At 55.0% G+C, this 24,458-nt stretch overlaps 12 protein-coding genes across 12 annotated transcripts; 6 read left to right on the top strand and 6 right to left on the bottom strand.

Annotated features, from left to right (window-relative positions):
• Positions 1–144: 144 nt before the first annotated feature.
• Positions 145–1,096, bottom strand: BZA70DRAFT_92382 (uncharacterized protein). Its single transcript, XM_064915541.1, has one exon. The coding sequence runs from the start codon at positions 983–985 to the stop codon at positions 488–490; it is 498 nt and encodes a 165-aa protein (XP_064765783.1). The 5' UTR covers positions 986–1,096; the 3' UTR covers positions 145–487.
• Positions 794–2,918, top strand: BZA70DRAFT_261115 (putative nitrogen permease regulator). The gene is made up of 3 exons (XM_064910893.1): positions 794–1,224; positions 1,273–1,343; positions 1,398–2,918. Exons 1-3 carry the CDS (start codon positions 1,209–1,211, stop codon positions 2,769–2,771), a joined length of 1,461 nt encoding a protein of 486 aa, XP_064765782.1. The 5' UTR covers positions 794–1,208; the 3' UTR covers positions 2,772–2,918.
• On the bottom strand, positions 2,819–7,439 carry BZA70DRAFT_92380 (SNF2 family N-terminal domain-containing protein). The gene is made up of 3 exons (XM_064915540.1): positions 7,226–7,439; positions 4,094–7,157; positions 2,819–4,035 (listed from the first exon to the last, which is right to left on the bottom strand). Exons 1-3 carry the CDS (start codon positions 7,235–7,237, stop codon positions 2,867–2,869), a joined length of 4,245 nt encoding a protein of 1,414 aa, XP_064765781.1. The 5' UTR covers positions 7,238–7,439; the 3' UTR covers positions 2,819–2,866.
• A 33-nt stretch (positions 7,440–7,472) lies between these two features.
• Positions 7,473–9,074, top strand: BZA70DRAFT_269691 (putative zinc finger motif, C2HC5-type-domain-containing protein; the record flags this gene model as incomplete). The annotated part of the gene is made up of 3 exons (XM_064911232.1): positions 7,473–7,604; positions 7,662–7,963; positions 8,018–9,074. The coding sequence occupies 3 exons, from the start codon at positions 7,473–7,475 to the stop codon at positions 9,072–9,074; spliced, it is 1,491 nt and encodes a 496-aa protein (XP_064765780.1).
• A 203-nt stretch (positions 9,075–9,277) lies between these two features.
• BZA70DRAFT_300266 (ribosomal protein S6e-domain-containing protein) lies at positions 9,278–10,135 on the bottom strand (the record flags this gene model as incomplete). The annotated part of the gene is made up of 3 exons (XM_064914698.1): positions 9,278–9,812; positions 9,881–10,068; positions 10,130–10,135. 3 exons carry the CDS (start codon positions 10,133–10,135, stop codon positions 9,278–9,280), a joined length of 729 nt encoding a protein of 242 aa, XP_064765779.1.
• Positions 10,136–10,367: 232 nt separating this feature from the next.
• BZA70DRAFT_284851 (uncharacterized protein) lies at positions 10,368–11,308 on the top strand. Its single transcript, XM_064913646.1, has one exon. The coding sequence runs from the start codon at positions 10,429–10,431 to the stop codon at positions 11,302–11,304; it is 876 nt and encodes a 291-aa protein (XP_064765778.1). The 5' UTR covers positions 10,368–10,428; the 3' UTR covers positions 11,305–11,308.
• BZA70DRAFT_297598 (P-loop containing nucleoside triphosphate hydrolase protein) lies at positions 11,309–15,025 on the bottom strand. The gene is made up of 4 exons (XM_064914569.1): positions 14,572–15,025; positions 14,346–14,499; positions 12,260–14,281; positions 11,309–12,206 (listed from the first exon to the last, which is right to left on the bottom strand). Exons 1-4 carry the CDS (start codon positions 14,872–14,874, stop codon positions 11,356–11,358), a joined length of 3,330 nt encoding a protein of 1,109 aa, XP_064765777.1. The 5' UTR covers positions 14,875–15,025; the 3' UTR covers positions 11,309–11,355.
• A 28-nt stretch (positions 15,026–15,053) lies between these two features.
• On the top strand, positions 15,054–16,505 carry BZA70DRAFT_284846 (phosphoribosyltransferase-like protein). The gene is made up of 3 exons (XM_064913645.1): positions 15,054–15,208; positions 15,366–15,457; positions 15,511–16,505. Exons 1-3 carry the CDS (start codon positions 15,138–15,140, stop codon positions 16,305–16,307), a joined length of 960 nt encoding a protein of 319 aa, XP_064765776.1. The 5' UTR covers positions 15,054–15,137; the 3' UTR covers positions 16,308–16,505.
• On the bottom strand, positions 16,487–20,334 carry BZA70DRAFT_284843 (uncharacterized protein). Its single transcript, XM_064913644.1, has 4 exons — positions 20,317–20,334; positions 20,009–20,265; positions 19,639–19,941; positions 16,487–19,579 (listed from the first exon to the last, which is right to left on the bottom strand). The coding sequence occupies exons 2-4, from the start codon at positions 20,060–20,062 to the stop codon at positions 16,631–16,633; spliced, it is 3,306 nt and encodes a 1,101-aa protein (XP_064765775.1). The 5' UTR covers positions 20,063–20,265; positions 20,317–20,334; the 3' UTR covers positions 16,487–16,630.
• On the top strand, positions 20,110–21,285 carry BZA70DRAFT_91861 (histidine phosphatase superfamily). Its single transcript, XM_064915536.1, has 3 exons — positions 20,110–20,265; positions 20,317–20,973; positions 21,151–21,285. Exons 1-2 carry the CDS (start codon positions 20,238–20,240, stop codon positions 20,949–20,951), a joined length of 663 nt encoding a protein of 220 aa, XP_064765774.1. The 5' UTR covers positions 20,110–20,237; the 3' UTR covers positions 20,952–20,973; positions 21,151–21,285.
• Positions 21,213–22,020, bottom strand: BZA70DRAFT_284838 (Ctf8-domain-containing protein). The gene has a single exon (XM_064913643.1). It carries the CDS (start codon positions 21,654–21,656, stop codon positions 21,252–21,254), a length of 405 nt encoding a protein of 134 aa, XP_064765773.1. The 5' UTR covers positions 21,657–22,020; the 3' UTR covers positions 21,213–21,251.
• Positions 21,962–24,449, top strand: BZA70DRAFT_291888 (uncharacterized protein; the record flags this gene model as incomplete). The annotated part of the gene is made up of 4 exons (XM_064914338.1): positions 21,962–22,108; positions 22,192–22,276; positions 22,328–23,886; positions 24,072–24,449. 4 exons carry the CDS (start codon positions 21,962–21,964, stop codon positions 24,447–24,449), a joined length of 2,169 nt encoding a protein of 722 aa, XP_064765772.1.
• Positions 24,450–24,458: the final 9 nt, after the last annotated feature.

Genomic DNA, 24,458 nt, shown 5'->3' with positions numbered 1-24,458 from the left:
GATGAGAGTAGAGTAGAGCAGATAGAGGAGGATATGATAGAGAAGAAGAGAGGATAGTAGAGAAGAGGGTGGTGAAGAGAGGATATCAGATCAAAGCGGTGATGGAGGAGAAGTTCACGTGACGAGCAAATATACGAGACCGAGCCGAGGCGCCTCTCGATGAGCCGAGACCTGGGTGTGTGTATTGTATTGCTGTTGTGTGTTGTATTGTTGTTGATATTGTGTGTTGTTGATGTTGATATTGTCTGTATCTGTATCTGTATCTGTATCTGTTGTGGGTTGTTGTAGTGTGTATTTGTTGTTGTTGTCTGTTCTGTTGTGTATCTCTGATCTCTATCTGATCTGTATCTGATATCACTGAACACTGCGATATCATATCATACCAATACCAATACCAACAGCCTGACGATGCTATTGATATTGATCAGGTTGTTGATATTGATATCCACACCTGTCACATCAGCAAACCAGGACCGAGATGACCAGATCAAGCCTTCTTCTTCATCTCCTTCACCATCATCCGAACCCACTCCTCATCCTTCGTCTTTGACTTCTCCTTCTTCTCCTTCTTCTTCTTCTTCGACTCTGACTCTTTCGACACCCTGTTCTTGTCCTTCAACTTCCTCTCCTTCTTCTCCTTCTTCACCTTCCTCACCTTCTCCTCCTTCCTCTCAGTAACAACAACACTCTCCTCTATCGACCCCGCCAACCCACTCCCCTTCACAAACATCTTATACAACGGACTCTGCACAACCCCTCGAATCTCAAACCTCTCCTCCTCCTCCTTCTTCTTCTCATACACATCCAACCCCTGCAACCGCCCGTCAAAAACCCGCTCCCACCAACTCTCGTGCTCAAGCGACTTGTTCCCCAGCCCCTTTGTGTCTTTCTTGTGGTGCATCAGTATCGGCTTGGCTAAGCTGTCCTTCTTGAACCCCGTCCCCGGTGTCCAGCCGTAGGACGTCAGATATCGCGTCGAGTTCATCGCTGCTGCTGCTGCTTCTCAGTTGCTGCAAGGTCGGTCAGGCAGTGATCCAGCAATTTTTTATTTCGCCGCACGAATAGAGTTTGGTTGTTATGTAAGGGATTAGTAATGATATCTACCCTCACTTCACTTCACCACTTCACCACTTCACCATCAACACCTTCTTACCATCATAACAACTACTCCACAGTATAGACAAGGCTGATATTCATTATAGAAGACGATGGCGGACTTTGGAGGTATCTACTCTTCTTCTCTCTTACTTGTATCTACTCTCACACTCGCAGGCTTCCCGCCCATCCTCTCGCTCTTCTACACCACCTTCCATCCTACCGAAGGTGCCAAAGTGCTCTTCCAGGTATCCCTCTACTCCTCTCCTCTGTTCTCTATCCACCCGCTAAGAAGTATTCAGGTCCCCCCCGGCAGCGTCGTCAAAACCTCCGACCCCGCCGCCCTCGCATCCCCCCTCTTCGACTTCGACTCCATCAACTCCTACCTCATCCCCCGTCCCCAGCTCTGCAACAAACTGCTCACCCTCCGCGTGAACCGGTTCCGCATCGTCAGCCACCCGGTCCACATCTCGTCCTCGGTCTACCCGCGGAACTCGTTCCTCTTCAACTTCTGCTTCGTCTTTGACCAGGCCGCTGATGTCGCCGCGTACCTCCCCGTCGTGCGCAAGCTCGCGAAAATGTTCCGCGCGCTCGAGCTCCAGGACCGGTTTCTTTCCAACCTGACTCCCGAGTCCGACACCCTCCGCGCGGTCGTCGACCAGGTCTTTGAAGACCTCAACAACTACTGCGAATGCTTCATCCCGCTCGACGACGACTCAAACTCAATCAACATCAAACTGTTCCCGCTGCACCCACCCCCGCCAAACATCAGATCCTTCCACGTCCCGATCTCGACCGTCCGGCTCCGCCAGCTCATGGACGTCAACTGGGACCCGACGATGGAGAAAATCGTCGACCACATCGACGGCATCAACTCCGTCCGCCGGATCGCCGCCATCGCAGACACAGACTACGACCTCACCCGCCGCTGCATCCAGCACCTCATGTACTACAACTGCGTCATCGTCGTCGACATCTTCCAGTTCTCAAACCGCTACGCCGTCACCGCCGATATCTCCGCGTTCGTAAACGACCCTTCGATCGCAGCAGAATGCCAGTCCTACGTCGCCGCCCCTCCCCTTCGGCACCCCTCCTCCGCCGCCTCTGCTCTAGCAGGCCTCCTCCTCCGCCGCCCTTCCGCAGCAGCAATCTCCCCCTCCTCCTCCTCAACCTCCTCCTCCTCCCCCTCCTCCTCCGTCGGCTCCCGCTCAAACCTCCCCTCCACAACCCGCAAACGCAACGCATGCGACCTCCTCGAACTCTACTGCTCGCTTAACAACGGTCTCTCTGTAAAAGACTGGTACTTGGCTAACCGCGACAGTCTCCGCGGCATCGACGTGCGGCGGTTTATCTCGTTTGGGATTATAAAGGGGTTGATATACAGAGTAAATTCCTACCCCATCCTCGAGCGGGGTGGTAAGCCTGCTGCCCTACAAGATCTTCTCAGCGGCAAGAGCACTATCAACAAAACACCCGGATCACCGACTATCTCCCTCGACGAGCCGCTCTCGGCTGATGATACAGCACCTGTTGACCCCGTCGTCGAGCGAAGATTGAGGAAATTGAGTCGTAGGATTAAACACTTTGACGACATCTGTACCGATCTTCAGGTTTCCCGCGAGCAGGTCCTAAACACTCTCAAACGATACGGCGAGGTCTCTCTCATTCACGCCTAACTCTTCTTTTTCTTCTATATTTGTATTCATCATGTCTCAGCTTTTGTATTTTTTTGTATTCCTGTATCACGGAGTTTGGAGTATCATAATAACATCTATCCCCTCGCCCAATACGACACCTCCCCCCTCTCCCCCGCCTCCTCTCCCGCCGCCATCTCCTTCGCAACAACCTTCTCCCCCTTCCCGCCACTATTCAAACTCGCCGCCGCCGCCGCGTTCTCCCCCGCGCTCGCCCCGCCCTCCATAACAACCTGCTGCACATGCATCTTCTGCTTCGCCCGGTCCCGCATCCGCTCCTCGATCGTGCCCCGCACTAGCAGTCTGTACACCGTCACCTGCTTCGTTTGGCCGAGGCGGTGCGCACGATCCATCGCTTGCGAATCAATCGTAGGGTTCCAGTCCGAGTCGTAGAAGATCACCGTGTCGGCGGCGGTAAGGTTGATGCCCAACCCGCCCGCGCGCGTCGACAGCAAAAACACAAAGAGCTCGGGCTTGGTCTGCCAGTCATTCACCAGGTCGCGGCGGTCAGACAACTTCGAGCTGCCATCCAACCGCACGTACTTGTACTGCCGATACGACAAAAACTCCTCCATCAGATCCATCATCCGCGTCATCTGGAAATAAATCAGCACCCGGTGATCATTCGCCTTCAACTCCGTAAGCAAGCTGTCCAGCTTCAAAAGCTTGCCAGAGTCAGTCACAAACTTCGACATCGGCGGCACCCGGATCGGCGAAAACCCAACCACCTCGCTCGACGGCTCCGGAAGAAGCTCACCAGGCGGCATCTTCGCCCCCGCGTTAAACAGCTCGATCTCGCCGTGCGCGCTGCGCGGGAACATCACCTCCGCCAACGGCCTGCAAAACAGCACGTCATGCCACGCGTTCGCGAACCCGCGGTCGCCGGGACATAAAACCTCGGTCGGAGGCGCGACGACGTGAGGGTCATACATCGGCGGGAGTCTGTGCATTTTCTTGTCGCGCGTGTATTTGTGCGAGATTTCTGCGAGCCCGAGCATGTGGTTCGTCGTCGTCATTTGTAGAAGTGGTTTGGTGGAGTTGGTGGAGGTGATTAGTAGCATTCGGTGCGCGGGGTCGTAGCTTGCTGCTGCTGCTGCTGTAGTTGAGGAGTCGTACTCGAGTGAGTGCCAAACGAACGGCGGTTTCTCGTGCTCTGAGATTGACCTCGTCACGATATCAGAGTGGAACGCGCGCGCCACGTCGTTCGCGCTCGCGTCCACAAACTTCAACCATGAAAATGCTTTGTCTAAACACTAGTTAGTCTCCCACTCATACTTCCTACTTCAGAAGAAAAAAGTACTCACTCAAATCCTCATTCTCGTGGATATAGTCCGCCTCCCAGATATTAAACAAATGATCCAAATACCGCCCTCTGAACCCCGCCCGTCCGTTCCTCCCGACGACATAATCAAGTCCGTCGTGATAGACCAGCCGCGGAAGGACGTACTCGACCAGGTTATGAATGCAGTACTGCACATCCAGCACATTCCCCTCTCTCAAGAACGACCCTGTTCTCGCAAACCGGCTCAGCGCAAGCGGCGACCGCGTATCCGACCGCTCGAAAAGGTCGGGGTGGTTGCATACCTTGCGGAACTGCATCACGAGGTTCATCAGGTTCTGAGTGCTCGTGCTGTTGTTATTGCTGCTGCTCGCGCCGTTCTGCGAGTCGTCGAGCGCTTCGGCTTGGTCCATTAGATCGTCAATCTTAATCTGCGCTTTCAACGCCCGATACATTTCCCGCTGGCGATACGTGAGGTCGCAGAACACGTCGATCTCGATCTTATCCCCGAGCTCGGACTGCACGTGTTTCTTCACCCGCCGGAGCATGAACGGCTTGAGAATCATATGTAGTCTCTTGAGCTGCTCCTCGTTCAGCTGCGTGTTTGACGTCGCGTGCGACTCAATGTCTTTGGAAAACCACTCTGAAAACTCGTCGTGCGAATCAAACAGCGTCGGCATGATGAAGTGCAGCAGCGCCCAGAGCTCCTGCATCGAGTTCTGGATCGGCGTGCCGGTTAGCAGGAGGCGGTTGCGGCACTGGAATCCGAGCAATGACTTCCACCGCGTGGAGGAGGAGGATTTGATTGCCTGTGCTTCGTCAAGGATCATGTACTGCCATTTAATCCGTTGGAAGTACTGCGCGTCCGCGACAATCAACTGATACGAGGTGACAAGAACATGGAACGGTGCGTCGCGCGTATACGTCAGCTGCTTGCGATCCCAGAACTTTCTCAAGACCTTCCGATCTTTTGCGTTTCCCCAATACGGCAGCGCCTTGAAATCCGGCACGAACTTTGAAATCTCCTGCTGCCAATTATGCAGCGTCGACGCGGGCGCAATGACCAGGAACGGACCCCAGATGTTGTGCACTTCGGCGAGATAGGCCATGACCGAGATACTCTGCACGGTCTTGCCGAGGCCCATTTCGTCAGCGAGAATGCCGTTGATGCCTTGCTCGTAGAGATTCACGAGCCAGTTCAGACCTTTAAGCTGGTAGCCCTTGAGTGCGCAGGACAGCAGCTTTGGCTGCTCGATCTCGAGGTTGCCGAACGTGGTCGGGTTCTGGAAATTCATCTCGCCCGTGTCCGCGTCCACATCTGTGTCGACTGCCGCGGCAGTCTTTCCCGCGTCGAACGTCTTTGCGCGGTTCTGCGCCGAGACTACGGCCGAGTGCGCGTTGTGCAATGCCGCCTGGCGCAGGTCCTCGTCCGCGGCAGCGTCAAAGTCAAGCTCGGAAATATCCCGCTTCTGCGCGTCTTTAATCAACTCTGGCGCGGCCTCGTCCGATCTAGATGGAGTGCTTGACGCAGGCTTCGACACAGCATCATCCGAAGCGGACTCGGCCTCGATCTCATCAGTCTTGATCTTGCGCCCGATAAAGTGAGAATAAAGCTCGGTCTGGGTGATGAGAAAGTTGAGTTTCCTCGCCTGCCGTCTAGCTTCGCGCGCTTCCTCTTCCTTCTTCGCCTTATCCAACGCTTCCTTCTCCGCGCGCCGACGCAGATCCCGTTCCTCGCGCTCGTTCCGTTTCCAATACACGAGCATCTCGCGCATCGCCCGACGCGCTTTAGCTTGCAAATCCTTGACGTTCTTGTTTGTGCGGAACTGCCAGCGCCGAGCCTCTTTAACAGCCAGCTGCGCCGTCTTGCGCGCGTTGTTTTGCTTGATCGAGACCGAAGACGAGACGATGCGGGCCACGCGCGGGATATCCTTGCGCGCAATGTCGCGCCAGATGGTGTCGTACATTGTCGTGTATGATTTCTGGTACATTTTGACCTCGCGCGCGCTCGGCATCGCGGGGGTGGAGTCCGCTTTTGAGGACTTTTGCTTTGATTTCTCAGTGGTGGAGTCGTCTTTGGATTTGTGGCCTTTTCTGCGGGAGGACGGGGGTTTGGATGAGATCGTGAGTTTAATGCGGGAGCCGTTTGTTGCCGATTTCTCTTTTTTGGCGGTCTCGTCGTCCTCCTCGTCGTCTTCATCTTCATCATCCTCGTCCTCGTCCTCGTCCTCGCCGGCACCATTAAGATCAATGTCTTCTATATCATCATCCTCCTCATCGTCCTCCTCATCTTCATCGTCCTCATCGTTATCAGCCGCGTCAGGATCATCAAGCGCACGCTTGCTTGCGAGCGCCTTTGCCTGCTGCCGACGCCTAGCTGCCGCAATCGCCGCTTTCGAGCGCGGCTTTGCGCCGTTCTTCGCCGACGCCGACGCGTGCTCATCGAGCGCGGCAGCCGCGCGGTGCTTCTTTGATCTATCCGAAGACGCGATCGCGGCGGCGGACGAAGAAGTCGCTGCGGAGGCGGCGGCTTTGCGGCGCTGTTTTTGCGCGCGGCGGAGGTTCCGCTTGCGTTCGCGGTCGGCTTCGGCTTCGTCGCGGAGGACGAGGGCCATTGCTTCGTCGTGGAAGAAGGAGTGGGCTTGAGCGCGGCCGCGGGAGGTGGCGGAGTGCAGACGGGAAAGGAGGTGGTGCTGGAACGCGAGGGAGTGACGGAGGCGGGAGCGGGCGGCGACGGCGGAGACGAGGTCGAGGCGGCGGTGGAGGGAGGAGAGGTAGAGGTCCTTGTCGTGGGCGAGGGCGGCGGAGGAGGAGGAGGATGAGGAGGGAGAGGAGGATGAGGAGGAGGAGGAGGAGGAGGCGATTGAGGCGATTGAGGCGGCGGAGTCGGAGTCGTCAGAGGACTCGGTCTCGTCGGGGTCGCGAAGGGAGGGGCGGTGAGCGCGGGTGGAGCGGCGTTTGGAGGGAGCTTGCGAGGAGGAGGGAGGAGGAGAGGAGACGCGACGGGGACGTTTGCGGGAAGGAGGAGCGGAGGGAGGAGGGTCGTCGGTGTTGAGGAGGGCGGAGATCGACATGGCCGCGCGGGGGGTCTGTCTTGTTAGTTGAAGAAGAAGGTGATGATGATGATGATGATGATGATAAATATAAAGAAACACACCTGATCAGCCATTGTAGAGATTAATTGAGGATGACCAGCGATTAAACAGCGCTGATTAGAGAATGAAGAAGAGAAGAAGAAGGAAGGAGGCGGGTCTGTGACAAAAGGGATTGGACGACGATGATGCGCAGAAGTGGACGAGTGCGGCTGCTGACTGTCCTTCTATCTTAACTACTTACTACTTATATCTACTTATAACTACTTATATCTTATATATATATATACAGTATACAGTATACAGATACAGATGGACTCATTCCTAGCAACAGCAGCAAGAAACCTCGGCCTTCTTCTTCCTCTCGAGAAAGAGACGCGGATCGAGATTGTTTCCTACGCCTCGTCGCTGCCTGATGCTGCTTCTGCTGCCACTTATTTCCAGGTATCTTCTATCTTTCTTTGTATTCGTGCTGTTCTTGAATGATTCTGATGTGTTTAGGAACTACTTGGAGATGCACCGGGTGTAGTCGAATTCATCGAAGGCTTCTGTTCTCGTCGGTGGTCTTCTTCTTCTTCTACTCCTCCTCCTCCTCCTCCTCCTACCCCCCCTCCACAGAAATCAAAGACAACACAAAAGCAGAAATCAACACAGAAATCAACGCAGAAATCAACACAGAAAGCCAGCATCTCTCAACTTCTCGCATCAGCGCAAACTAAATCCCTCTCAAAAAATACCATCTCTTCGTCTCAGAAGACCTCATCTTCTACATCTGCGCCTACTCCTCATACAGTTCACCATCCGTATGTCTCTCTATTACATGACATATCTCCTCACTTACTAATAACTTTTCTTAGAACCGCCGACAAACAACTTACATCCTCCGCCCTCGACAAAAAACCCCCACCAAAACCCTCCTCCTCAATCAAATCCGCGCTGAAAGAGTCCTCCATCAAACTCAAGTCTCTCCACGACATCGACTCCGCCCTCCGCCAACTCGAGTCCTCCTCCTCCTCCGCAACCCACCCCTGCAACTGCCAAGCGCAGCGGCATCCGCTGCTCGAAGTCGCGCCGAACTGTCTTAATTGTGGAAAGATCATCTGTGTGAAAGAAGGGCTTGGGCCTTGCTCGTTTTGTCATACGCCGCTGCTGACGGCGGATGAGTACGCCGCTATCGTCACTGAACTCAAGCAAGAGCGCGGGAAGTTGAAGACCGAGATCCATAACGACCAGCAACGGGCAAAGAAATCCTCCAAATCAACCCAGATCTCAAAGACCTACTCTGGCTCCGCAGGCGGCCAACCCCATCTCTCCGCCTCTCCCTCCCCTTCCCCTTCTCCTTCTTCTACAACACCCCTCCCCGGCCTCGAACAAGCAACAGCCCAACTCCAAAACCTGCTCCACTTCCAATCCACCTCCGCCCAACGCACCCGCATCATCGACAACGCAGCGGATTTTGACCTGCCCACCTCCTCCTCTTCCTCAGACAAATGGCTGACCCCCGTCGAGCGCGCCTCTCTAATCAAGCGTCAACAGCGCACATTGCGTAAACTACGCGCGAGCGAGAATAAACGCAATGGAAGGGGGAGACGCGTGGTGTCTATTGATTTGAAGGGGAATAAGTTGGTCGTGGGCGATCATTCAGAGACGGATTATTCGTCTGACGAGGATGATATTGAGGAGGAGGATGAGGTCCAACATATCAAATCCCAGACTGGGTTTGTGGAAAAGATATGGGATCCGGAGTCTACTACCGACAGCTTCATAAAGCCTGTCTATTCTACTACTTCTTCTTCTTCTACTACTACTACTAAAGGAAAGAAGAAAGACGCGACTCCTCTTGCTGTCAAAGAGTATCTCGACTCTGAGGTCTCTCTATCATCCAACCCCATCCGCATCCAGGATGATGAATAGAGATAGTATTTATCCGCATCCAGGATGATGAATAGAGATAGTATTTATCCGCATCCAGGATGATGAGTAGAATAGATGAATAGATAATAGATGAATGGATAATAGATAGACAGATATATAGATATCACTTACTTTTATTATCAATCATATACATGCGAAACCCTTTTTGATACAACACAACATACAAGTTCCTTTCTCTCCCTCTAAGCCTTAATAGTCGACGCCGCCCGCAGAGACGAAGCCCGTCTCTTCTTAATCTCAGCCCGCTTGGCCTTACCCTCGCTCACACGCTTGGCAAGCAACTGAGCGTACTCAGCAGCAGCCTCCTTCTGAGCCTCGGCCTGCTTGATCTTGAGCGCATGAAGACGACGCTTGCGCTGCAGGGTCTGGGGAGTAACCAGACGCTGGATCTTGGGCGCCTTGGTGTACGACTTTCCGTTCTTCTCAATCGTGCGGCGGACAACGTACTTGCGAACGTCGTCCTCCTTGGTCAGACCCCAGAACTTGCGGATCTTTGACGCACGCTTGGGTCCGAGACGCTTGGGGGCCTCGGTGTCGGTCAAGCCAGCAATGTCGGACTCGCCCTGCTTGACGATCGCGAGCGAGAGCACGGCAAGGTCGTTCGCGACAATGCAGCCACGGACGGACTTGCGCTTGCGCTCACCGGTGCGACGGGGACGGTAGCAAGACACGCCCTTGGTGAGAAGAAGGCGGACACGGGACGGGTGCATGACTCCCCTGTTGTTGTTAGCCACTCCTTCTTTCGTCCTCTAAATCAAGTCTAAATCAAGATATCGGCCACATACTGCTTCATGGGAAATCCCTGCTTGTCGTTTCCTCCGGTGATCTTGAACAGATATCCCTTGAACTCGTCGCCGACGCTGTCGCCCTCGACTTCCTGGCCGATGCGCTTCTCGAGGAAGACGTGAGTGCGACGCTCATCGTCAATCTCAATCAGCTTTTGTGTGCCGTTGGCGGGGTAAGAGATGTTGAGCTATAAGCTGTTAGTATGATCTTCCTGTGATAATACCACAATCATCATCAATATCAGTTACCTTCATGTTGTGTGTTGTTGTCGAAGAAGCAAACTGCTGGCGGCGATGTTGAACGTTCGTGACTTCGCTCAGTGAACATCAGCGGCGCTGAGTCGTCGGCTCAGTCTGATAGCAGTCACGCAGTGTAGGGTTGAGCCCTACAGTCACGTGCTCATTAATGTCAGCGTGTGGGTGTTGTGTGCTCATCACGTGATACTCATCTCCCAATTTTCAGTTCCTCTCTTTATGTCCTGATATCCTGATATTGTCCTGATATCTGTATTCTTCCTATATTCTCTTCTTATAATAGGTATCTAAGGATGTTCGCGGACTCCCTCGCGGCCTCCCCCGACCTCTTCGCCCGCGTCCTCCCGAAAGTCTTCCTCGACAAACACCTCGCCCTCGACCCTCCCCTCCGCCCTTCTCTCCGCCCACCGCTCGCCTTCCGCGACTGCAAAATCAACACTGACGCGATCCCAAACACCGTCGGCTCGGCGGTGGTTCGCATGGGCGATGCCGTCGCCATCTGCGGCATCACCGCCTTCGTCCACGACGCTCCTTCCTCCTCCTCCTCCTCCTCCCCCCCAACGCTCTACACAAACATCGATCTCGTCGGCAGAGGATCTTCCCCCCCGCTGCCAGAGTACATGGCCCTCTCGCACTCCATCTTCGAGGCCGCTGCTGCTGCTCGTCTCTATGATCCCGCGCAGCTCCGCATCAACGACTTTCAGACTCTGGTTCTCCAGGCTCAGATCCAGCTGCTCAGTCCAACCTGCCAGGCTGACGTAGCCTGGGCTGCTCTCGTCTCTGCCCTCCGCTCTACTCTACTTCCCACCATCCTCCCTTCTGATGACACTGATATCAACAACAACGACTCCGACCCGCTCTTTTCATCTACACAGACAACTCCTCTCCTCCTCTCCCCCTCATACACCTCCTCCCTACCCTGGTGCATCAACTTCGGCCTCGCCCGCGACAACCTCATCCTCGCAGACATCGACGGCAGAGTCGAAGATCTCTCCATAGACTCCCGACTAACCCTCATCCTCTCTGCAACCACCGACGACGACAGTCTCATCTCTGTCTCCCTCTCCTCCGGCTCAAACGCATTCACTAAACAGATCGTCAAGCAATGCGTCGACCTCGCTCGCTCTCGCGCTGCTCAACTTGATCGCATCCTACTCAGTCAAATATAGCTGTATATTATCTTGTTATCTTGTACTATATCTAATCATCGCATCGCATCACTATACTCTCTCCCTCAACCTCTTCCCCACCTCCACATACTTCCTCAACCGCCCAAAATCAGCAGCTCCCCCCCTCTCCGGCAAAAACCCCCCAGAGAAAATACAATGCACGCTCATCTTCTCATGAAACGTCAAGTCCGGCAGCAACTTTGGCGTAATCAAAAAATACTGACTCGCGTTCTCCGCACACGCAACCTCAACCATCCGCCTGTGCACCATCCTCTCGTTCCGCGGATCCATCCCCTGGTTGATCTCATCCACCACCCTGAACGGCGCCTTCGTCACGCACTGCAGCGCCATCAGGTAGAAAATCGTAGACACAGACCGCTCGCCTCCCGACTGTCGCTGATGCGTCAACAGCTGCAACTGCTCGTTCTCCCGGAACCGCACTTTGATATCAATCCGCCATTTCTCGTAATCCTCCTCATCCTTGCCCACCCCGACCGTCCCCGCACATCCAATCGACCGAAACGCCTCTGCGAACTCGTCCGAGATCCGGCCCACAAGCGCATCAAGCTCTCGCTCCCACCCGCTCCGAATCTCTCGGATCCGCGCTTCAAGCTCCGCGACTTTGCCGCTCCCAATCTCGACTTTCTCCCGCAGCTTTGCAATCTCCCGCGCTCGCCGCTCGTACGTCTCGAGCACATGCGCGTTCCCGCTAAAGATCTGATTGAGCTGTTCGTCTACTCGCTCGGTCTCGGCTTCGATCTCTGAGCGATCGATGCGGTTCTCGTCAATCATGTATTCCTCCACCAGCGCGTGATCTTCCTCCGACAGAGACGCCAGATGCTCCATCAGTCTATCTTTCTCTTGCACCGCCCTCTGTCTCAATTCTCTCGTGATCTCCCTCTCTGCATATCGTTAGTCTCACTCATACTATCAAAAACAAAAAAAGTCGACTCACGCGCTTGCACCGCCGCCTGCACCTCAACCAACTCCCTATTCGCAACCTCAAACCGCTCATTCAGCACCTCATAATCACTCTTCCCCTTTTGCTCCGCAACAATCCTCCCCACCAACCCCACCTGCATCTTCGCAACCTTCCTCGTCTCCTCCACCAACTCAACCGCAAACCTCTCTCTCTGCCCCGCAATCTCCTCCAACTCCCGCTCCCGCTCCCGGATCCGCTCTGCAGTACTATCCGGCGCCTGCTCAAGCTCCTGCAGCTGAAACACGAGGTCATCCAGCTTCGCCTCCGTGCTGTTGTACTTCCTCTTCAATCCCTGCCATTCCGTAAGCGCGCTCTGGATCGTATTCTTCTCTGCATCCACCGCCTTCCGCATATCATTAAACTTCCTCATCTGCGCGCGCTTCTCCTTCGTCCGCTCCTCCGTCTCTGACCTCTTCTGCTCCCTCTCCTTCAGCCGCTCCATCAACCGCGTCTTTTGCGCCTGATCAACCCCCCCGCTCACCAGCGCGACCGGACTCCCGATCTTCTGGTTCGACTTGAGCAGCTCCCTGCTCCCGTACGCAGACTGCTTCACGTAGATCGACTGCCGCCCGCTGATATACTTTTGAATCAGCGGCGCCCCGTCCGCGCGCTTCGCCGCGTCCACTTTGTTCACCTGCGCAACGCTCAATTCGCGCCGGCTGAACGCGACCATGTTGATCGACGAGGTGTGGTACAGCATGTTCATCACCGCGTCCGGCGCCTCGATCAAATCGCTCACGACGCACTCAAACCCGAGACTCTTCAGCTTATTCTCATCCATCAGCCGGCCCCACGACTCCAGCCTAGGGCGATCGGATTTAGAGTACTCCGCCACCGCGACCGACAGCTTGTTCTCGTCCTGCACGTGTTTGTTGAACAACACATAATCCTCGCGATTCATGCACGTAAACGTCAGCAGCGTGTTGCGCTTCGCAACCGACTCCACCGCATACGTCAGACTCGCGTCTTTCACCCGCAGGCTCATAATCGGCGGCTCGTAAATCTCCTCCTTGAACAGATTCTTGTTCTGCCTCAACCACTTGATCGCCTCCCACGTATCCTTGTCGATCTTCTCCACCCGCGCAAGCCGCTGCACGTCCACGCTGTTCAGACTCGTAAGCTGCTTCTTGAGATCCTCGACCTCCGCCGTCGCGCGCTTGTTTTCTTGATCAAACGAGTTGGCCTCGTCGCTGATCTTTGTTCGTTGCTCTTCAACCGTGCGCAGCTTCTGCCGCGCCTCTTTCAACTTTGCCTGCAGTTCCTCGCCCGTCTTCTCATCCGGCTTATTCTTCAACCTCTCCCTCGCCGCGCTGATATCCTTCTTCAGATCTTGGATCTTGGTCTTTGTTTTCTCGCGCTCCTTCCCGATCGATTTGATCTCAGACTTCTTGGCCTCCACCTGCGTGTTGAACTCGTCTTTCTTGCTGATTTTCGCATCTAGCTTCTTCATCGCTTTCGAAACCGCAAGCTTCTGCCGTTCAACCTCCGCTCTGAACTCGTCCAGCTTTGTCTTTGCCGCATCCCTCAACTCCCCTGAAGGTCCCGTGCGCGCCTCGAGCTCGTCCTTGATCGCCTTCAACCTTCTCCCCTCCTTCTTCGCCTCAGTCCCCTTACTCACCGCCTCCTGCATCACCGCCGCCGGCAGGATATTCTCAAGGTACTTCCTGCGCTCCTGCAACTTTGCGCGCTGCTGAAACCGCTCTACCTCCTCACGACTCCGCTCCTGCACCTGCACCAACTTCTCCAACTCCTTCTCGTTCGCACTACTGCTCCGCGCGAGCGCAGTGTACTCGTTCTGCAACTTGATCAGCTCTTGGTGCTGCGAGAGCATCTCCGCGGACCCTGTCGCGCGCTCGGTTTCTTGGAGAAGAAGTTGCGGGGACATGTGCGCGAACTCGGCGACTTTGTCTTGGGGGAGGAATTGGCAGAGATTGTCGATCTGGATCGAGAAGGAGTCTGTCAGGTCTTTGACCGCTCTAGCCGTCGTGTGTTTGCCTACTTCCATTAGTCTCCTCTTGTTCAAAATGTAAATAGAAAGAAGTAAAAGTAGAAGTCATACCATCAATGTTCCATTCAGACCGGTTGTCGGAGAATATCGTGCGCTCGATCGTTCGATTAGGCTCACCCGCGTGTCCTTTAATCTCAATCAAGATCGTGCCGCGTTTCTTGCCCTGCTTCACAAACTCGCCAATGTCCTTCGCCCGGCCGAGTAACTACACTCATCTCCATTAGCCCTCTCTTCACTTCCTCAATGTAAAAGTGCACTGTAGTGTAAAGGTACTCACCTCCGGCTTGCCCCCCAGCCCCAGCGCAATCGCGCACACAAGCGTACTCTTGCCCGTCCCGTTCGGCCCAATAATCATATTCATACTCGGCCCAAGCCAAAACACAACATTCGAATACGTCACGAAATCAACCAGCGCAACCCGCACAATCGCGCCCGGCGCGTGCCCGTCGTTGTTGACGCGCTCGTCAGGAGGGTCGAGACTCACGCGCCGTCGCTTCGACGCGACTTCTTTCATTCCTCTTTCTTCTTCATGATAGAAATCCGTGTCTTCGTCACTCTGCTGCTTTCGTACAAAAGCCATCGCGTTCTACTCTTCCTGTGCTGCTGCTGCTGCTGCTGTTGATACTTCTGCTGCCGGTAATCAGAAGCAGAGACGCGACCACCTCCCCTTCCCAGGTCACATGACATTTCACGTGACATTTAAAATAAACTTTAAAGACACCCGAATTTGCAGCTCTTTTTGCTCCCAAATTTTCTGATCTTCGTTTCTGCTTTATATCCTCAGAAAGACAGTAAAGAAGACTAGAAGACTAGAAGACTAGAAGAAAAGATACAGCAAAGAGAATGTCGTCGAATTCGATAAAGCTGCTTGCGGGAAACTCGCATCCTGAGCTGGCGAAGCTGGTGAGCATGCGGTATGTCTTCTTGCCTTGTTCTCTGCTTATTAGAAGAGGTTGCTAACCGGTGCCCGGATCTGCTGTCTTTCTCTCTTCTTGTTGCTGTGTTTTTGTTTGTAGGCTGTTGTTACAGTGCAGAAACACAGCTGGAAGAGAGAGACAGTCGGGCTTGCAGACTCGGAATCGAGCTCGCGAAAATCGCAGTCTTTCAATACTCCAACCAAGAGACCTCGGTCACCATCGGCGAGTCTGTTCGTGACGAGGATGGTACTATTCTCTCTATTACGCTACTTAATCTACACGTCTAACACCATCTCTAGTCTTCATCCTGCAGACCGGCTGCGGCGAGATCAACGACAACCTCATGGAGCTCCTCATCATGATCAACGCCTGCAAGACCGCCTCCGCGCGACGTATCACCGCCGTGATGCCCAACTTCCCCTACGCGCGCCAGGACAAGAAAGACAAGTCGCGCGCGCCCATCACCGCAAAACTCATGGCAAACATGCTCCAGACCGCGGGCTGCAACCACGTCATCACAATGGACCTCCACGCGTCCCAGATCCAGGGCTTCTTCGACGTCCCCGTCGATAACCTCTACGCCGAACCCTCGGTGCTCAAGTACATCCGCGAGTCCGTCGACTACGCCAACGCCGTCATCGTCTCCCCCGACGCCGGCGGCGCGAAGCGCGCGGCTGCGCTCGCAGACAGACTCGACCTCAACTTTGCGCTCATCCACAAGGAGCGACAACGCGCAAACGAGGTCTCCCGCATGGTCCTCGTCGGCGACGTCGCGGGCAAAGTCGCCCTCCTCGTCGACGACATGGCCGACACCTGCGGCACCCTCGTCAAAGCCGCCGAGACCCTGACCACCCACGGCGCCGTCGGCGTCGTCGCCATCGTCACCCACGGCATTCTCTCCGGCAAAGCATGCGAGCGCATCTCCGCCAGCAAGCTCACCCGCGTCATCTGCACAAACACCGTCCCGCACGACGACAAGAAGCTCATTTGCCCGAAACTGGATACAATCGACATCAGTCCGACCCTGGCCGAGAGCATACGTCGGTTGCACAACGGCGAGAGCGTGTCCTATCTCTTCAACCATGTTCCTTTGTAGTTTCATCTTTAGGCGTTTGTTTTGTTGATCTTGTCTGTAATATTTTTTTTTATTCTTTTGATTCTTTTGTAATATTGGTGCAATAAACTTCCCTACTATAAGTATTCCATATATATCTACATTTATATGATCATCTTTGCGATGCTCTCATGTCTGTGTTATAATTTATGATCTTCTTGGTGCAATAAAACTTCTCCATTTCTAAATAAATATATATAGCTACATCTAAGCATTTTATATGATTATCTTTGTGGTACTTCAATGAATGTTGTAATATTTCATTTGTTATCTTCTGGGAAACTTTTCTTATATCCTATAGCTATCTAAGCATTGACAAGCGCAATTCCAGGCGTACCAGGCACCGCCGCCTCCGCCTCCTTCGCAAACGCAATCGGCGCCTCCTCTCCCGACAGAATATTCTTCGCGCTCGCGCTTCCCTCGGAGAGCACATACGCCTCAATACTCTCGCTCCCGACACTGCGCTGCAAGATCGGCAGCGCAGCACGCACGGTCTCGACCTCGTCGAACGCAAGCTTGCGGTTGAACACCACCTCGGGCGATTCCTTCCCGCCCGTCAACCGGTACTTGAGATGGTTCACGAACGGCATCGAGCGCTTCATGTCGCCCAGCTTCTGCACCTTCTGCGTCAACTCGGGCGAGAACTTGAGACTCACAGAGTCAAACGCATCCCGCACAAGGTCGAGGTACTGCTCCTGCCAGCCCGGGTATGACAGCGCAACGTAGATCGTCAGCTTGGTGGGCTTCTTCGGGTCAAACGTCACCGCCTTGCCCTTCTTCTGCTTCTTGATGTTTGCGCCCTCGGTCTCGCGGATCGATCGCGACACGTCGCGCACGTACTCCAGCGCAGCCGTCAGCCCGTTGTCGATCTCCTTGCTGATCTTCGGGAACAGCGCAGATTGCACCGTCTCGGGCTTCTTCAACACCTCCAGCCACAGGTACTCGGCGAAATGCGGCGCAACAGGCGTCAACAGCAACGCCTGCGTCTCGATATATCGCACGACGAGGTCGCGGTGCATTCCGCCCTCGTACGAGGCCGCCTCGCGGTAGTAATCGCGCGCGGCCTGGAAATCGTACAGACCGGTCTTGATCGCGGCCTTGAAGTTTGTCAGCTTGTAGTTTGTCTCCGTGGCCTCGACCAGCACGTTCATCTCGTTCTCGAACGCGCGGTCCAGGAACGAGTCTTTCGAGCCCGTGCGCAGCTTGTCCAGGTTCTCCATCTGGTTCTCGCACCACTCGCGCATCGTGTACAGACGCAGGATCATCGCGTTCGCGTTGGCTTCGTCAAAGTTGGCGTCCTCGAACGTGTCGCCCGCGTCAGCCAGCGCGATGCGCGCGCAGTCGGCGCCAAACTTCTTGACAATCTCCTTGAGCGTCAAGAAGTTGCCCACACTCTTTGACATCTTCTCATTGTTGAGCAGCAAGTGTCCGTTCGTGCGCACGCCGCGCGGCCAGAATTGCTTGGGGAACAAAGCAACGTGGCAGTACAGGAAGAAGGTCAAGTGGTTGTTGATCAGATCCTTGCCGGAAACACGCACGTCGAGCGGGTAAAAGTACTCAAACTCGCGGCGCATCGCCGTCAGCGTCGCCTCGGGGATCGTCGTGTTCTTCGGGTACCCGGCCCGGCAGAACAAGTAGTCAAAGACCTCGTCCGTCATCTGGTCGACGCCGATGTCACCCAGACCCCGCGTCTTGCCGTAGATGTCGCCGTGCAGGTAGTGCGCGATCGTGTAGTACGCCATGTAGACGGTCGAGTCCGACAACGACTCGACGAGGTACTGCTTGTCCCACGGCAGACGGGTGCCGAGACCGTACGAGCGCGCGCAGGCCCAGTTCTTGAGCCAGTCCAGCACTTTCTCAAACGCGTGGCGCGACTCGGACGTGTACGTGTTGATGTTGTTCAACAGCGACAGCGTCTGGTTCTTCCACTCCTCCTCGCCGTAGTCCATGTACCACTGGTCCTCGAGCGAGACCACGCACTCGTCGCCACTGCGCGACATCACAAGTCCCTCGGGCTCGTTGTAGACAAAGGCGTCGCCGGCCGCGATAAGGTCCTCCTTGACCTTGTTCTTGGCAACCTCGACCTTCTCGCCCTTGTACTTGCCGATGATCATGGTGCCCTGGTAGAAGGCATCCTTGTACGCAATCTCCTTGGCCTTTGCAAGCGCGTCCTTGTCTTTCGGCGACTGGATCTTGAGCTCCTTGACGAGCGCGACCGCAGTCATGTCGCCGTAGGTCGGGGTCGAGATGATTGGCACGGGGTCGAGCGACGCCCACTCCTTTTCGATTCCGTAGAACTCGGGCTTCTTGGCAAGCTCGGTGACGGTCGCGAAATCGTCGGGCGAGTCGGACGGCACGGAGGTGACGACGCCGGTACCCTTGGACGCGAGAATGGTGTCCATGGGCAACAGGCGAACCTCGGGGTAGACGCTCAAGGGCGCGTTAATGCGGGCGCCGATCAGAGTCTTGCCCGAGATCTCGGTGACGAGCTTGGCCTCGCCGCGCACGGGCGTGATCTTCTGGAACGCCATGTTGCGGGCGGCACGCGGGGTGCAGATGTAGTACTCGGTCTCGGAGATCTCGTAGAGGCCGTAGTTGATGTTGGGGCTCACGAAGCAGCAGGTCTGGCCGTACATGGTCTCGGGACGAAGGGTGGCGGCGATCAACGAGACGGTCTTGCCGTCGGGGTTGAAGGCGGCCTTGTCGAGGACCTCCTTTGCGGCCGCGGGCCACTCGAGAACCTTGATCTTGATGCCGGTGTACTCCTGCGGGTTGACACCTTCGCCGCTCTGTCGGTCGTGGTCCATACACGGCTGGCCGTCTTTAGGCGAGTAGATGGTGTAGCGGAGACCGAACTTGACGTGGTTGAGCGCCTTGAGCGAGTTCATCTGCCATCTGACGAAGGCGTCGTAGTACGGGTTCGCGTCGGTGGTGACGAAGCTGCGGCGCCAGTCGATTCGCGAGCCAAAGTCGTTGCAGTCCTCTTTGCAGAGCGGCGGGAAGAACTCGAGCCAGTAGGAGGAGTCGGCGAACTTGTGGACCTGCTCGCGCGGGATGCCGAGCTGCAGCATGATCTCGAACTGGTACTTGCCGCGGCCTTTCTTCGCGGCGGCTTTGCCTTTAGTCGCGCGGAACTTGGTCGGATCGGTCTTTGCGGCTGCGGCGACGACGGCTTCTTCTTCCTCGGGAGGGACGTTCTCGTCGAAGTTTTGTCCAAACATTTCGATTTCGCGAGTGAGTTTGTCGGCGCAGGCCTGAGAAGAGAAGAGTCAGATATACAGCAAGTGCGATAGGGGAAGAAGAGGATATATACCTTGATTGGCATACCAGTACAATGGAAGCCGAAAGGGAACAAGGCTCTCTTGCCCAGCATGCGCTCGAAACCGGCCTGGAACTCGACCTTACTCAAGGTATAAGCATGGCCGGCGTGCAAGACACCGTTCATGTAAGGATAGGCCATCATGCCCATGAACTTTGGGTATTTCTCCCACATCTCGGGCCCGGTTGTTCCGCTGCACTCGGCGAGCGTGGGCGGGTTTGTCTCAAACACTTTCTCGTCCTGCCATTTCTTTTGGTATTTCTTTTCATACGCAATCAAAGCGTCGCGTTTCTCGGTCTGGGGAAGAGTCAGAGGAAGAAGGGAAAAGAAGCAGTGATCGACTCTGTCGGCGATATTTACTCACGTTCTCCATCACCAGCGTCTTGGGCGCGGCGGCAGCTCCATTTGCAGGACCCATGATTGAAAGCAGCAAACAGAATAGCAGCAATTATTGTAGATATTTCTTCCGCAGTTGCCTGAAGAGGTGAAGCAGAAGCAGAAATTATTTTCCGAGGCCTGGTCTTAGGGTTTCAGTCACGTGCACTCGTCCTCTATAAAGCAGCGAGCTCTGCAAGTTTTCTCTTCTCTCCACGATGCTGCTCTTCCTCGTTCGACACGCAGGTAAATATGCCCCGATGAGCACACTGGACGAGCGCTAATCTGTCGTCAAAGAGTCGACGGACAACTACCGACGGCTCTACTCCGGCTCCGGGCGGGATGTTGACCTGACCGTCCACGGTGCGCAGCAGGCGCAGGCTCTTGGAGCACGGCTGAAGAAGGACAGGACGCCCGCGAGCAGGATCATTGTCTCGACCATGAAGCGCACGCGGGCGACTGCTGCGCCGATTGTGGATGCCTGGCCGGACGCGGAGGTGGTTTACTCGGACTTGATTGTCGAGCGACACTTTGGCGGCGCCGAGGGGCGGTCGGTGTTTGGTCTCGACAGAGAGCTGCTGCAGGATGCCGAGACCAGTAGTGCGCTGACGAGGCGCGTAGAGGAGTTTTATCAGACGATGCTCCTGCCTCTGCTGGTTGAGGACGCGGGCGATGTCGTTGTTGTCTCGCACGGGGCGACGACAGCGCAGTTACTCGCCGTCATCTTTGCGGATCTGCATGCGCGAGTAGCTGCGCCGCCGATGCTGGCCAACTCGTCATATCACGTTCTCGATATCGATGGTACTAACAGGAAGTTGCGGGGAGCTGAGTTTAACGTAGAGTCTCATCTGAGCGGTGTCTCGACCGCTCGAGCTGCTGGAGGAGTCAGCAACGCGAACCAAAGCCGGCTGGACTCTTTTTTCAAAAAGTAGCAGCGAGTCTGTGAAGTAAAAGGTATGTGCTGTCTTTGTTTGAGCAGTGCTGGATTGTATCTACATGATGAAAAAAATATTCACAGACCTGATCCGATGCTCTAAGCATTTGAGGATACTAATATTGCCTTTTCTGATTTAATGCAATCCAGCTGGTGCTTCTATTGTTGTTTTGCAGCAGTTACTAACGTGATGATAGGTTATGTAAGTGTCTTTACTGTATAAACAACTTGTAGCAATATATTCTGTTTTGATAATACATAAACTCCAAACTCCAAAAACAATAAGATCATAAACGCGTCAACTCCTCCTAAAACTGACGTCCTGCACCAACGGCTCCGGACGCGTACTAAACACAATCTTCTTCCTAATCACCTCCACAATCTCCACCGCCTCCCCGTCCGGCGCGCCATGCTCGCCCTTCCCGTCGTCCGTGATCTGCCGTCTGAGCAAACCGACAGGAGGTTTGAGATCCACGACCGCGCCCTCCATGCGCTGGTGGTTGCCGATGTACAGCCAGACGGTTGATTTCTCGAATACGAGGCGGCCGAGGGGGTCTGAAGAGGAGGAGGAGGTGGTGGAGAGGTGGAGAGTGCCTTGGATCTCGACGAGGGCGAGGCCGGAGGGGGTTTGGAGGACTTGGGGGAGGTTGGGGATGGACGAAGGGATGGACGGACGCGTCACTGAGAGGGTAGCTGAGGGCATGTGAGGTGCTGGTAGAGTGGTGATAATGAATAGCGAATAGTAGTGAATAGTGAATAGAACTGTTATCAATGACAATAGCAGATAATTGTAGAATGTAAAAGTGGTGAAGAGCAGTTGTGGATGTAAAATGAATAAATCGAAATAAATCCAAAAATCGAATTTAATCCTCAACTCAACTCAACTCATCGCCTCGTCTCCACCAACATCAACAACTCCTCCTCTCATCTTCACCACCACCACTCCAGCAACTACTCCAACACCTACTTCCTGCAATAGAAACACACACACACACACACACACAAAGCATGGCCGCGCTGGCTTCAATACTACAGCGCCTGCTCCTCGCCCAATTCGTGCACAAAGAAGGCGACTCCTCCTTCCCGCTCATCTCCAAATCCCTTTCTTCGCATCCGCTGCTGCGGGATTCGGGACTCAAGCCTATATCTGATAAAGTACGGGTTCGGTTTGTTTGGATTTTTCTTTTTATTTCTCTGTGGTTTTTTAGAACGTGCAATGGCTGACGGGGCGGGTGTAGGAATGCGAGGAGTTGTATAATGCCATGCTGAAAGCAGAAGGCCTCGAACGCCAACCCAGCACCGGCATCGGCGCCGACGTCGAACGTATGCTCTTCTTCAATCCTCCTTCATCTTCTACGACTAACAAAAGCATAGCCTCACCATCCGTCATCAAACTGACCGAACTCCTCTACAGCCGCTACCGCAAAGAGCTGATCCAGCAAGTCCGCCAGGACGAGCAGGATTACCGGAAATACCTGCGCGAGATCGAGGAGATTGGAAGAGGGGAGTGGGATACGCGGTTGCAGGATTTGGAAGCGATTGCGTTTCAGCAGACGCAGACGCAGGAAGATGAGGAGGACGAGGATGAGGATAAGGATAAGGAGAATGCGTCGCCGGCAGTTGTTGCTGAACCCGCGACGACAGCTACACCAGCAGCGGAAGCAGCCACCACACCAACAGCAGCAGCAGCAGCTACTGCAGAACAACCCGCCGACGCGCAAGACCAAGCAGCCTCACAAGCAGACGAGTTCGTCGACGCAAGAGAGGAATCCACCGGCCTCGAAGACCTCGAGATGAAAGATATCATGGACGACCTGCTCGCAGAGGACGCGGCCCAGCCACAACCTCCCCCACCGACTGACGACACGAGCACCAGCCAGACGCAAGAACAACCGTCGAGCTCGGCGGCCGGCGACGGAAGTTCAATGGCCGTCGTACCAAACGAATCTACAATCTCGATGCCAAACTCATCCACCGCAGCAGCAGACTCCTCATCCTCCTCTCAAATCCAAACCCCTCCCCAGCCACAATCAACATCCAACGCGGTCCTCACGGAAGAAGACCTCCATCTCGATCAATCCGCGCTCGACTCTGTACCTCCTAGCCTCGCCTCGTCTGATAAGCTGGGGGATGGCGAGCAAGAGGACGTCGAGATGGCTGACGCGCCGCCGTCGTCGTTTCCAACTTCTACCACGAAGACGCAGCAGCAGGACGTGCAGGCTACGAGCGAGGATATGGAGCGGACGGTGTCACCTGATGAACCACTTCAAGCTGCTGCTACAAAGCCTGAGATCGCAGCGCCTCAACCCGCGCAGATTCCACCCCCACCAGCACAACCTGAGCACACAGTCTCTACAGAAGAAGCCATCGCACCTTCAGAAGATCTACCCTCCCCACCACAACAACAACAACAACCACCCTCTCCATCACAAACCCCGCGCACAAGATCCTCAAAACCAGACACGACGACGACAACGCCCGCACTCCCCGCCTCCGTCGAAGAACTCAAGCAGCAGGAATTAGCACAGCAACAATCTAACGCGACGGATACGGAAGCTACAGAGTCGCTTGCGGATGAGGCGAATGAAGAGGTAGCTGAGGATAACGCGGGCGAGAGTAAGATTGAGGAGACTACGGAGGTTGTGGAGGATGTTGAGTCTACTGCTGATGCTGATGATGATGCTGCTGGTGAGGAGACTGCGGCGGAAGAGCCAGAAGTCGAAGCGCAAGCTGTGAAAGAAGAGCAGGAGGAAGAAGCTGTGGAAGAGCAGGAGGAAGAAAAAGAACAAGAAGAAGAGGAAGAGGAAAAGCCTAGGACGCGCCGCCAGCTCCGGGCGAAAGCAGAGGCAGAGATGGAGGTGGAGGCTGCGTCTGAACCTGCCGAGGCAGAGGCAGAGGCAGAGGCAGAGAACGAAGAGGCTGCAGAGGCAGAGGTGGAGGAAGAAGCAGGAGAGGAAGAAGAAGCAGAGGAAGAGGAAGAGGAGGAAGAAGAAGAAGAGGAAGAGGAGCCCAAGACCCGCAAACGCAAACACCAAACCTCCCCCCCCGCCTCCGACAAATCCTCCCCACCCCCTCAACAAGCACACCCACGCCCTCCACCCGCGCCCCGAACCGCAAGTTCCAAGCGCTCGTGACCCCTCTCCTCTCCAACATCTCCTCCAACCGCTCCGCCTCCTTCTTCTCCGCGCCCGTGTCCGAGAACGACGCGCCAAACTACCACAGCCTGATCTACCAGCCCACCGATCTGCGGACGATAAAGTCGATGGTCAAGGACGGGCGGATCCAGACGTCGAGTGAGTTGGAGAGGGAGGTGATGAGGATGTTTGCGAACGCGGTGATGTATAATTCGTGGGAGTCGGATATTAGTGAGTGGAGTAGGGAGATGCAGATGGAGACTGAGACTTTGATTGCTGTGTTTAGAGGCGCGGAGAGGAGGGGATTGAGCGGGACTCCGCAGCCTACGCCTGGGCCGGAGATGAAGAGGAGGAAGAAGTAGTGTTGAGTG

The sequence above is a fragment of the Myxozyma melibiosi genome (assembly GCF_037950935.1).
Source record: "Myxozyma melibiosi strain Phaff 52-87 chromosome Unknown BZA70scaffold_15, whole genome shotgun sequence".
Lineage (NCBI taxonomy): Eukaryota > Fungi > Ascomycota > Lipomycetes > Lipomycetales > Lipomycetaceae > Myxozyma > Myxozyma melibiosi.
Note: the sequence above shows the minus strand (reverse complement) of the source record. Positions and strands in the feature narration are given on the sequence as shown.

Bases quoted from the DNA above. Each gene is read 5' to 3' on its own strand.
- BZA70DRAFT_92382 (XM_064915541.1), bottom strand. From the start codon at position 985: ATGAACTCGACGCGATATCTGACGTCCTACGGCTGGACACCGGGGACG.
- BZA70DRAFT_297598 (XM_064914569.1), bottom strand. From the start codon at position 14,874: ATGGCTTTTGTACGAAAGCAGCAGAGTGACGAAGACACGGATTTCTAT. The intron at 14,500-14,571 runs GTGAGTACCTTT...AGATGAGTGTAG, and splicing joins GGCTGGGGGGCAAGCCGGAG to TTACTCGGCCGGGCGAAGGA. The intron at 14,282-14,345 runs GTATGACTTCTA...TAATGGAAGTAG, and splicing joins GTCTGAATGGAACATTGATG to GCAAACACACGACGGCTAGA.
- BZA70DRAFT_261115 (XM_064910893.1), top strand. The intron at 1,344-1,397 runs GTATCCCTCTAC...AGAAGTATTCAG, and splicing joins GTGCCAAAGTGCTCTTCCAG to GTCCCCCCCGGCAGCGTCGT.
- BZA70DRAFT_91861 (XM_064915536.1), top strand. From the start codon at position 20,238: ATGCTGCTCTTCCTCGTTCGACACGCAG. The intron at 20,266-20,316 runs GTAAATATGCCC...CTGTCGTCAAAG, and splicing joins CTTCCTCGTTCGACACGCAG to AGTCGACGGACAACTACCGA.
- BZA70DRAFT_284851 (XM_064913646.1), top strand. From the start codon at position 10,429: ATGTTCGCGGACTCCCTCGCGGCCTCCCCCGACCTCTTCGCCCGCGTC.
- BZA70DRAFT_92380 (XM_064915540.1), bottom strand. The intron at 4,036-4,093 runs GTGAGTACTTTT...ACTAGTGTTTAG, and splicing joins CCACGAGAATGAGGATTTGA to ACAAAGCATTTTCATGGTTG.
- BZA70DRAFT_284846 (XM_064913645.1), top strand. From the start codon at position 15,138: ATGTCGTCGAATTCGATAAAGCTGCTTGCGGGAAACTCGCATCCTGAG. The intron at 15,209-15,365 runs GTATGTCTTCTT...TCGGGCTTGCAG, and splicing joins GCGAAGCTGGTGAGCATGCG to ACTCGGAATCGAGCTCGCGA. The intron at 15,458-15,510 runs GTACTATTCTCT...CACCATCTCTAG, and splicing joins GTCTGTTCGTGACGAGGATG to TCTTCATCCTGCAGACCGGC.
- BZA70DRAFT_284838 (XM_064913643.1), bottom strand. From the start codon at position 21,656: ATGCCCTCAGCTACCCTCTCAGTGACGCGTCCGTCCATCCCTTCGTCC.
- BZA70DRAFT_284843 (XM_064913644.1), bottom strand. From the start codon at position 20,062: ATGGGTCCTGCAAATGGAGCTGCCGCCGCGCCCAAGACGCTGGTGATG. The intron at 19,942-20,008 runs GTGAGTAAATAT...ACTCTTCCCCAG, and splicing joins AGACGCTGGTGATGGAGAAC to ACCGAGAAACGCGACGCTTT. The intron at 19,580-19,638 runs GTATATATCCTC...TTCTCTTCTCAG, and splicing joins GTACTGGTATGCCAATCAAG to GCCTGCGCCGACAAACTCAC.